Source organism: Stegodyphus dumicola, chromosome 5, assembly GCF_044657685.1.
Source record: "Stegodyphus dumicola isolate Sdum_Otavi_A_Nest chromosome 5, ASM4465768v1".
In the NCBI taxonomy this organism is placed as follows: domain Eukaryota; kingdom Metazoa; phylum Arthropoda; class Arachnida; order Araneae; family Eresidae; genus Stegodyphus; species Stegodyphus dumicola.
In genome coordinates this window covers 101,064,073-101,076,447 of record NC_140772.1, presented here as the reverse complement: position 1 = coordinate 101,076,447, position 12,375 = coordinate 101,064,073, and the positions used below count along the sequence as shown (strand labels likewise).

General features: G+C 35.1%; 1 protein-coding gene across 1 annotated transcript; it reads left to right on the top strand.

Moving 5' to 3' along the window:
* Window positions 1-6,821: 6,821 nt before the first annotated feature.
* LOC146997180 (uncharacterized) lies at window positions 6,822-10,158 on the top strand. Its single transcript, XM_085816908.1, has 2 exons — window positions 6,822-9,124; window positions 9,223-10,158. The coding sequence occupies exons 1-2, from the start codon at window positions 8,957-8,959 to the stop codon at window positions 9,580-9,582; spliced, it is 528 nt and encodes a 175-aa protein (XP_085673034.1). The 5' UTR covers window positions 6,822-8,956; the 3' UTR covers window positions 9,583-10,158.
* Window positions 10,159-12,375: the final 2,217 nt, after the last annotated feature.

Below are 12,375 nucleotides of genomic sequence, written 5' to 3'. Positions count from 1 at the left end.
ATCTGTCAGCACTATCCTTATCTTCAGGGCAGATGTTTTTATTTTATTTGGCTTATAATTCCTTACTAAATGTAGTATTTCACCTCGATGTACTCCGTCTTTGATATGATTTAAATTAAATTCCTCGTCATTATAATTCGCTTCCGATAGTGAAGAAAGTGACACAGAGGTTGTTGAAAACTAAAAAATTTCGATTGACAAATTAGTCGGTATTCTCGACGCAGCAATTATAGGACTTGAACAGCGGAACTTTGTAACTAAACAAGGAATTATGTCTGTTTAATAGAATTAAAGAGAAAGTATTATCACATGAAACGAAGCAACTTAAACAACTTACATTGAAAGAAATGTTTAATAAAGTAAACAAATAAATATTAAGCTTTTTCTTTTTGTAAATTTTGATACTCTTTAGATCATAATTGTTCTTTATTTCATAAATTACGGTTTTATATTTTTAATTTTGTAATTTCTTCATGCCATCATACCAGATTTAAGCTGATGATCTATAAACCGGAAAAATCGATAATCCGGAATCGAAGTCCCGATGAGTCCGGATTAACGACTGTTGACAGTATTTAGAATGGAAAAATTGCATTATGCATAGGTGGTACAAAAGTGATGATGGCTGAAGATACTGGTTTTAACCCTATCTGGCACGCTACTTTTAAAGTCGGAGTTTTGATTTAAAAAAAGATAGGCAGTCTAATTAGGCCTAGAGAAGTACACAAGTAAAATTTTGTGAAGATAGCACTTATTGTTTATTTCTGTGGATGTGCCCGAAGAGGGAACACTAATTGAATAGAGCTTTGAAAAGAGCGCTGAAAGCAATGAGATGTATACTGGTAGAGAGCTTATTGCAACCTCCAACCGGTTCCAACATTAGTGTCAGGTGATTGCTGGTCGATTTCCGGAAGTCCGGAAATACTTTACATTCATTTCTATGGGACGAAAGACGCCTGCTCTGCTTCTTCACATAAAATTTAAGAAAAAATGGTTATCCGCTGCAGCGCCTATGAATGTACAGAAAGTTTTGTGAAAGGAGGACCTGTAACCTTTCATAGATAAGTTAAAAACTGCATGTTTTATTATTTTATTTCCAGTATTTTTGTCATTTTACTATCTCTGTTGAATTGGTTGGAAAATTTCAGCCATATTGTATAAGAAAATTGCCGCTGTATATGACATTTTCAGCATGTATTAATAGCATCAAAATGTAATAAATACTGTGACATAATTTACTGGAATCACCTTTTACCAATAATTGAATTTTATGTTCTTTTTCCGTATACCTTGTTGAAATAGAAAGCTGCGCCAATTGGCTCTAACCTTTTTTCGCCAAGTCGTACGCGTTTTGGTTTCGTAAACAAGTACTGCCTGCGATAAAAAAATAAAAATAAAAATAAAAAAAAGCTATTATTATTAAATTATTAAGATAGTGCGATATGTTTACTTTGTTAAAAAGAAAGCTAATTCAAAATCTATAAATGAGCTGAAAATTTGTATACTAGTGTATCTTAGCTAATAATGCATGAATAAATCCCAATATACTACTTTGTATGAACACCAAACTTTTAACTATGAGCAGGACATGCTTTTCAAACGAAAAGCTTTATTTCTTCATCAGATGCAAGTTGGATCCTTTGCAGCTGGTGAAGATGGGCTAGGTTAGGTTAATTATGGCAAAGCCTCGAGGACTATCTGCCTAAGGGAAGGTATGCTTCCGTGGAGGAATTTCTGAGGGAAGCTGGTGAAGAGCGAAAGCTTTTTGTTCAAAATGTGCGTCCTGCTCGCGTTTAAAAGATTGGTGTTCATACAAAGTAGTATATTTTTGTTTTACTTAATTTTTGAGTGTTTATTTGTAATTAAATCCACTTACTTTATAGTAAATACTCTATTTAAACGTACATTTTCATAATGTGTTTATTTAATTGGGATACAGGATTAAAATAGAGTATGTATTGTCATGTTTGAATTTATAATTCAGAAAGAAAATTTTATTTTGGAAATGTACATTTTACAGCTGATGTGCAAAATATGAAATCTTACTAAATTTAATGTATAGCAGCATACGGTTAAGGCAGTAGTTTCCAAGTTTGCATGAAATTATTTTCTGGACATTGCTAAGTTTATAAACACTTTAATATGCAAATAACTGAAAAAAATAAGCATTTCCAATCAGTGAAAGATATTTTTAAAAATAAAATTTCACTTAATATCATACATTTCCAGAATGCAAGTACTATTGGTAACATTGAAAGGTCAAAGGTAAATGAAATTGTTCCAAAAACTATTTCTGACTTTAAATTAAGTAAAATTATGTTTACTTAAATATAAGAAAGTAAAATATTTTCCTGTAATAAGATTTCAGTATAATTAATCTTTTGTATCATAAACTATATTATAAGTTTGGACAGTAATAGTTTATAGTTCCAGCTGAAAGTCAACCGCCTGTAAGTATATATTTCATCAATTGCATAAATACATATCTTACAATGTGATTTTCTTTTTCTCTTTAGGATGCAATGCATTAAAAATAAACGAAATTTTTTTACCTCCTCAAATATTATAACAGTAGTGCAATTAATTTTTAAACGTTATTCAAAATTAAAGTTTCCATCTCAATTTTTTGTATTTATTTTAGATTTTCTTCCTAAAATTATTTAACCTAAACATTTTAAACAATAGCGCAAATAATTTAAAGCGATTATTAAAAATATAGATAAAATATTCAGGGAAAATGGGTTAAGTTATATCTAAAAATAATTGTAAAAAATCGAATAACCTAATTCGAGGACGTTGTCTGTCGACTGCCAGCAGACAGAAATAAAAAACACTACCTGCCATATCAAAAAGTGCGTCAAACTGGCGATGAACAGCCTAAGCTATCACTCCCCAAGAGCGCCAAGACCATAAGTCACGTGGTATATGTTGGAGACATCCTAGCAGACGAATTCTCTGTGGGTGAGCCGTCTACCTGTTATATGAAGTCGTTGGCTGAAACGAGCATTGTTGTCAATGAACTGACCGATGAGATGCGGAGAAACAAAGAATACAGACTCTCAGTTGTCCCTAGATTATCGGTGAGCCCGGTCTGTATATTTCACAAGTGCACATCAGCGTAGCCATTGAGGGACGGGTTTCGAAAATGGACCAATGAGATTCGATTGAGCTAATTTGTGACACTAAATCTTCGTGCATGTAAGCGTATATGTTGCTTATATTTTAATTTGCATTTGTTTCGCAAATATTAATACTATATTCCGTAATAGTAGAAAATTTCGTAGTTCTTTCATTTTCTGAGTTTAATGAATCGCTGGACATTTCACTTTCGCGATTTTTATTACGCATTAATATTTGGATTGAATTTCACGGCAATTATCGCTCTTTACATCGAGAAAATGATTCAGGCTACAATTAGTCTCGAGTATTACAGATTTACTAACACCTGTGGATTAAGAGAATTCAAATGTATATACTTATTATTGAGCTGAGAAAGACTGGAAGTGTTACAATGAATATAGTGTTTTCTTATTTCAGCGCTTGCATTCTTTTGAATTTTAAAGTGTAAGATTCAGAATACATATTGTGTATGATCTGATTATATCCATTATTAACACTAAAAGTTATTGTTGTGAATAAATTGAATACATTCGTTCTGGATAAGATAAATTCATTCTGTTTGATGAGTATTTCTTGTTTAGACAGTGCATATAAGAGTAACAATTATTAAATGTGAAATTTAATACAATAAATATATGCGAATGCAAATTAGTAATGGTTACTTTGAATAAATTCTCCATTGGCTATTATTATAGAACATCTTTTTCATACAGACTGCAATAAAATGTGCTGACTCCTATTTACGTATATAATTGGTGTAAATATTTTTCTCCTATTCATAGTTTTATCTAAAGATAGCATTTAGGATCAGATGGTTATCACATATTTCTTTCTTCACATATTTCATCTTATTTACCACTTATTAAATAATGCATCACGTGGATATTTTTGAGAAGTATCCAACATGTGTTTGTATTGATTTCAAATTGTTTCAATCAGGCAGTGAAATTCTCACAATTGCTTATATTTGATCTAATTTCCCAATGAAAATTTTCATAAAAAATCGGCGATACTTTAATTATTTTGTACAGAAAATTGCGTGGCAAAATATTTTCAACCATCTTGCTTAAATCTTTAAGCACGCGAAAGGTCATGTTGACATGACAGAAATATAACTGGATGCCCATTGGTCCAACCTAGAAGCCACTTCCTCGGTGGCTAGACAGATGTGCACTTACAAAATATGCGCCCGGTCTGGGCACTCCTAGGGTTCGCCGTTTGATTTTAGGCAAGATTTTAAGGTAAAAATTTAAAACTAATATAGAATAAGGAGATTAGCATACAGCCAGAAAAATAATATAGAAATTTCTTTTTAAACAATTCCTTTTATACTCTAAAATAAATCCGAAAGATTTCTTTGAAAAATGATGGTCTTAAAAACTAAACATGGCTAAAATATATGGACTGGTTTGTGTTGAGCTGCCATCCACTATAAATAAAGAAGCTTCAGAGTAACCTATAAATCCTTTTTCATTCAATTTTTCTGTGCGTACAGAAGGAAATTTTAGGTGTGTCCAGACCGGGCACTCTGTGCCGCAAAGGGTTAAATAAGGTAGTGAAATTCAGAAAGTAACATTAGAATTTAAGTAAAGAGAAATAAGGTCTAATTTGCATACACTGATTTGTACTTATAATATTTCCAGTATTAATACATCATATACGGATAGTATGTCCATATATGTCTGTCATGTTGCTGTTATACACTGCCTGATCCCTCATTATGCCCTTGCAGCAATGGAATTGAACGATGTGCTTCAGGATGCGCCTAAAATTATATGCATTTTTAAACACTGTGCCTTAACCAGCTGTTTATATTCAAATCTCTGTAACGACATGGACTTTGGGGGTAATGATAATGAAAAAATTATCATTACCCCCAAAAGTAAGATGAAATTTAAGAAAGCAAAATTAAAGAAGATTATTGTTATTAAAAGATGAAATTATATTGTTAAGCCTGTAGATTTTTTACTATAAGTAACATTGATTTTACCTGTTCATCCTTAATCCGAATATATAACTGCACTTTACCTATACACTTACAACTTTCCTCGTCGGCTGCTATCACAGTCGTACCATCCGTACTATAGATCCTATATCTACGAAAATATTTTTAAAGTCTTCTGACACGAAGCTACACTGAGCGCATGTATCCAGGATAGCGGTAGATGGGATATCGTTCACTAGAACTTCAACTTTTGGTAGAACTAAATTTTTCACTACTGTATTGAGCTTGATGGTAGAGGGATTTTCTTGGCCGTGGGATTTCCTCAACCTCCCGTCAGCAGAAATCCGTTTCAGTTTAAATCTTCTTTCTTATTCTTTTCCGAGCCTTCCTTCTTTTTCGCTGACCTTCATATTTTCTGTCTGGCTTACTATTCAACTGTCGACGCTCGCCGAATTTTTTTTAAATTTTCGGGTTTCTTTGACCACTGATTTGATTTGATTCCGTATCCTTGTTCTTGCCTTCGCTGTGGCCTTGCCGCACCAAATTGGCTTCGTTGCCCATACTGGCGTCTTCTTTCGGTGTCCGCCGTTCTTCTGCTTTTAAACTGGATTGCGAGCTCGAATAATTTTTCCAACGTCGTAGGGTTCCTTAATTCAATAAAGTCTTGCGTCTGGGGTAGTAATTTAGGCAAAATCACCTGTATTATTTCAGGATCCGGCCGGTTTTCATACAGCAGTTTAAATACTTGCATTTTGCTCAAAATAAAACTCGACAGCTCCTCAATTCTTTCCTTGTATATACTAAAGATTTCCGCCTCCAACTTGGCTCGATTTGTTACTGTAAGGAAGGCCTTTACCAAAGTCATTTTGAAATTTTCGTAAGTATGGGTGGGATTTCCCGGTTGACCCAAGAGATTTTTTCCGATGCACTTGAACCAGTTAAGCGCTTGACCTCTCAAAGCTCTGGTAGCCAGGGTGACTTTCTGAAATTCGTGAACTGGATACCACATAAAATAGGCGTCTAATTTCTCCAAGAAATAGTTCACCTCTGAATGTCCATGGAAGGTTGCCGACTGCTTCATTGCTATCCACACGGTCTGGACGATGTACCCGTATCGTTCTAGGCTTGCGGCTGGCAGTTCGAGATTCTGAACCGATGATGCAGGTACATCAAATAGTTGTTAATCGTCGGCCATAGGTCTTCTTCTTCCGGCGCCACTATCAGGACTACTGTTCCTTCTAATTGCCTTTGCAAACATAACTGGAGTCCTGAACAAGAACAGGGAGTTTACTTAAATCTGTTTTCGTACGTGTGTAGAAGATAATACAAAAGTAGGAAGGGTTAAATTAACCATTTATTTCCAACAGCGTACAGCCGATCCCGCATTTCGGGATACAGAGACCAGCGCTTGTGATGTGAAACTTAAAAATAAGAAGAGACTAAATTAAATAGGAACTAAACTCAGATACTTTACAAAGAGTAATAACGCGAAGACTGGCCTTTTAAACTCTACGTACGTAGAGAGCAAAGTGCGGAGAACTGTGTCTTCAAGTATCAAAGAGAACTAAGTTCTGGCCTTAAAAGCAGAAAGAACTGACTGAAAAACGTGCGCGAGGTAAGGTAGCGAGAAGTTTCTCTCTCTCCCTCTTGGCCAAAAGCCAGAACTTAAATACTTAACAGATTGCAAGCTCAATTTGCATAACTAAATCTGTTCGCTTTTATTCTGGCCTGAAATGGAAAATAAGAGAAGAGAGCAAAATTTTAAAATAAAATAATCGTTAGTAGAACTTAAAATCCTTACAAGGTGATCAAAAAATTCAAGCCTCAATACTCTGCAAATAGATTCAATGACTGTTTATATAGTGTAAGTATTAAGACTGAATTTCAAGATTATATGAAGAACGCAGTGCTCAATCATTCGCCTAAAATGAACTTTGTGACCAAATGAACTTTATCTTAAGCTTTTATCTTAGATCTTTGTCACACTCAACAGTGCTGGCCAAAGGTATTCGGTGCGATTGCAACCTTATAAACAATTGCCGTGATTGGCCTTAGGGCATTAAATTAGATTGACTTGTAAAAACTCATAGTAGTTGAAGCTAGTAGCAAAATTATGATCAGTGATCCGGGTGCTCTCAGTTATTGTAGTTATTACCTCAGAGTGAATTTGGAGAGCCAATGTATTGTGTTTAACATTCTTTAACGTCAGAACACCCGTGTTGGGTGCAAGAAAAGACAGGTTGTCTTTTAAAATATTTATTTTGAAAACTTAATAAGAAATTCTTGAATAAATATTAAAATAATTGAATCATTTTAACCCTAATTCATACAAAGGCAGCTGACGCGGCAACGACGCTAAAATGCGTCTGCTTTCACTCGTTTAGAGCATCAAAAAGCCTTTACACAAAGCTCTCTCCTCGTTTTGTTAAAAACCTGGAAAGAGAATAATTTGTCCCTTATGACCGGAAACCACTCTAGGGGGTTTCCGCAGCACCTTTCTTCAAAGTTCTGCTGTCCATTTTGTCTCTGAACAGAACAGGAAGTTCTCATTAAGAACCTAGAAGCTGGACGTCACAAATCCTACCCTTTCCGGGGATGGAGGGGTTTCAGAACTCCAATTCCTAGTACCTTACCACAGCAAGTCTTTAATAATAAAACTAACTAATAATTATTAGCACTAATACTTTTTTTTCACAACGCTGGGCTAAGTACCAAGGATAAAGATAACAAGAACTATATTGAGGCCAGTAAAAATACATATAATTAACATAATACTGAGAAATAAACTTAATTATACACATACAAATAAAGAATGTATAATTTTCTGAAAAATGTAATATACAGTATACATTCCTAAATTCAATATTAATTATATATCTAGCCAGGCTGAAAAGGGAAACTTTGCAGATTTTTAATTTTCCGTTTGTGATAATCTCTGAATGGTAACCCAACACCTGGATGAGAACTACTACATTTGACCTCAAAATAAATATGTATATTTAATTTGGCTTTAACATAAAAAAAACTACATTACAAGTTGAATTTACATCATTCATGAAGTAGCTATATTAAATCCCCTTTGACCGTTCAGTATCAGGCACTAGTATAGATAAATGATAAACTGGGGATTCTTCTACTTTCCTTGGTAACTTTACACTATTCGGTGTCTTGGGCAATTCTCCTACGGAATTTTTAGGCATTTGCAAACCTCCCGAGTCTGGTTGGTAGAAAACGTCAGTAGTAAGCCCCCGTACTCGGGCGACGGAAGTGACGTCACAGGGGGCGTGGCCTCCGCCTTTTTGAATTTCTCCGGAAGTGACGACACAATCGCCATCTTGTATCACGTGATGGAATGACATCATCAAACTTTCGTTTTCTATGGTGTGGCAACGATCTTTTCAGTTTTTATTTTTTGTGGCAACGGCCCTATGTTTCAAAATTTTTATTTTTTGTGGCAATGAACAATTTTTATGTTTATGGCAACGAGCTCTTAACCACGTGTTTTGAATGACATTATCCATTTCTTGTTGGGGCATGTTGTTTTACAAAATGGCGTCTGCCGTATCACACCTTTGTATACCTCCGCTAAGGTGTATGGATACTTTTCTGTCGACCAATCAGATTCTTTGAAATATGACCTCACCGCCTCTTAACCAATCACCGTTCAGATGAAATAAAGAGTTCCTGCCCGATATAAGGTTATCCCGAGCAACGTTCCGCATTTCTTTCCTGCTGTCACCCTGAGTGTACGTACCTGCTTTTGCTTCGACAATCATTCTTCACCGCTTCGAATGGATCAGGCACGAAACCACAACGCACCAGAAGTAAGTAATTTTTTGAAATATACTGTTTTTTAGATTTTTAATCTTTAAAAATAGTTGAATTTGCAATATGTGCTTAATTTGTCTTTACTTTTTTCAGATGGAAAACCTATTTGAGAAAGAACCTATGCCTTTGAACGATAAAATGTTGAGCCATGAAGACCACACCCAAGATATTCCAAGGAATATTCCTTGCACCAAAAGAAAAGCAGAAGAAACATTCCATTTCGAGAAAAAAGTACGTATTTGCGAAAAGTAGTTTATATGTCAAAGTTGATATTGTATGTGACCCCATTTTTTTATGTATTATATACTAACCGATTTATTTTTTTTCAGCGCAAAGGACTCTTCACCGAAGAGGCTATTCCAGAGGAGTTCACTCACATGGGAAACAATGTCTTTGTGGGACCCAGCATTTACAAGGTAAAAGTGACTGTTCACATCCGAGAGTATGCCAAATATCGTAAAGCTTACTATCCGACAAGACGTGGAGTGAACTTTGAGCCACGGTGTTTGAATGTTCTCGCAACCAACATGACAGTGGAGGAACCAGACCTGCTGACACTGAATCTGGAGTTGCCCAAGAACTTTGTGGTCACGTATAAGGATTCCCACTTCACTCACCGAAACAACTTTCTGCTCAAGAAGATGAAAAAAGTAGCCTCAGCATTACAACTACGCAGTAGGAAGAACTGATGACCAATTTTAGCCGTATCAGTGACATTGTCACCAACCTCGTTTAACAAAACATGAACTTTTGTGAAGTCTACGAAAGCATATCCGACGAACCTGTTATAGAGGAAAATCTGCCCTAATCTTTTGACATTTCTATGGGAAGAGCACGTCTCCAAATTATTCTAAAGATGTCGCTTGAAGAGCTTCTTAACCAACAAGAAGAACTAAAATATCCCAAGCGCATAGACTGTGAAGAACTTGTTCATAAGACATAAACTATGAATGCTATTGTTCTGAGATTCAATGCTGTTGGCATCGCCAGACAATTTTACGGAAATATTTGGGGTGAAGAATCCTATTTAATGTTACTGAAACCTGCTCACTACATTACCAAGGACTTTTAAAAAATCTGTTTGTTTAAACCATGTACTCGATGAAGTAAGAAACACATTTTGTACTATCAATGGTGCCTTAGGTATTGAATACTATGAATATTTGTAAATTAATTAGGATATTCAATAAAATGTTATTTTATTTTACAATGATCTCATGACTGTCTCCAGGTTCAGACCTTATTTAAAAGAATTAATCTGTAATGAACACTTACATAAATTTTAAATATACCTATTGAATACAAACCTATTGATTTTTATAGAGTATAAATATGGTTGTTCTTAAACATATATATCATTACTTGTTCAACCTTTGAGATGTTAAATAACATTCATTTTCTCTCTTGTACATGTGTTAGACCTATTTTCTAAAATCTTTATGTAGGCAAGTTATTAGAAACTCTGGTATTATTTACCCGTTCTAGTTAAATATATATAAATGAATATCAGTGTACGTTTAGATCATAACAACTGTTGCAATGAACGCAGCTCTGTCTCAGACCTATCGGGATCCACAGGTCCCCGCAAGTTTCGGGGTTGTTGCTCCTTTGCATCGTGCTTTAAAAAGTCGCGTAAAAACAAAAGACATCCAGAAATGGTTGCAAACCAAGGATTCTTATACTTTGCACAAGCCTTTGAAGCACAAGTTTCCCAATAACAGAGTCATCGTAGGAGGCTTAAACGAGCAATTTCAATCTGATTTAGTGGATATGCAATCCCTGGCGTCTTTTAATGATGGATATAAATACTTGCTAACCTGTATAGACATCCTTTCGAAATACGCTTGGGCTATCCCTCTCAAAGATAAAACATCTGTGTCCATCCAATCCGCTTTCGAAAGGATATTTTCGGAACGTACACCCGAATCATTACAAACAGATGCAGGGAAAGAGTTTACCAATAAACAAGTTCAAAATTTTTTGAAAAAGAGAAACGTTCGCTTTTTCACGACACATAATACAACCAAAGCTTCTGTCGTAGAACGATTTAATCGAACTCTAAAAACAAAAATGTGGAAATACTTTACCGAAATGAATACACGAAAGTACATTGATGTGATTGATAAATTGATATCCAGTTATAACCATACATGGCATCGTAGTATTAAGACAGAACCTGTATCCGTTACGCTACAAAATGAAGAAAAAATTTGGAAAACGCTGTATGGTCAGCAACCAGTACAAAACCCTATTTCTTCAGATTTAAAGATTGGAGATACGGTACGCATCAGCTGAGAAAAAATGCTCTTTGAGAAAGGATACGAACAAAACTGGACACGAGAAATTTTTACAATCTATAAAATGATTCGACGTTTTCCTGTTGTCTATAAACTGAAAGATCTAGCAGAAGTTATGCAAGGAACTTTTTACAAACGAGAACTTCAAAAGGTTTCGGACTCTGGTTATTATCCCGTTGAAAAAGTTTTAAAAAAGAGGAAATGTTGCGGGAAAATAGAATATTTTGCGAAATTTCAGGGGTGCCCTGAAAATTTCAATGCGTGGGTGGAGGATGTGAGAAGGGTATAAAATGCCCGTACATTCTGCTTATCTGTCATTTGAACGAAACATGTCTTTCTTTATCACACTGATCAGCGACAGCTCCATGCGTTTTTTTCCAGACAACAAAATATCACAATTTACCACTCAGCTTCCTACTCCGATGGATTTAAATAGTCAGTGGGAGTTATCTCTTGTGGACTTTATTTACCCTCACACATGGTATAACGTCCGAAAAGACAATAATTTATTTGGATTTGATTTGAGTGATGGAAAATTGGAAGGTCGAAGAGTGCCTCCAGGATGCTATGAAACGATACCAGATTTATTAAAACCCATGAAAATACCTTCCCATAAAAATAAGATTGAATTCAGTTATCATCCTGTCACGAAAAAAGTGACCATTAAGACCGACGAAAACTGCAAAGTCATTCTTCACGAAGGATTAGCTGAGCTTTTAGGGTTCGAGCCGGGTGTTTACAAAGGATTGGAGCAAAGTCCTTTTGTGGCCGATCCCAAAGTATCTTTTCCTATCATGCATGTGTATTGCGATTTCGTAGAGCCTCAAATTGTGGGAGATGTACAAGCCCCGTTGTTAAAAATTGTTACCGTAGAAGGACATGACGGTGACATCATGAACGTTCATTACCCCCGGCCCTTTTACTTGCCAGTTATCCGTCAACATTTTCAGACTATACATATTGACATAATACTTCACTCTGGAGATTTAGTACCATTCGAAAGAGGCAAAGTATTTCTTGTGTTGCATTTTCGTCTGAGACAAATTCTATAAAAGAAGCCTTCATCTGCAAATTGATTTCATTTGGATTGTGTATGCAAGATTAGAAGCATCAAATATGCGGGTGCCTTATACATGTTGCACGAAAAAATTTGAAGATTATTATTTAGCTCAAACTGTAAATGGA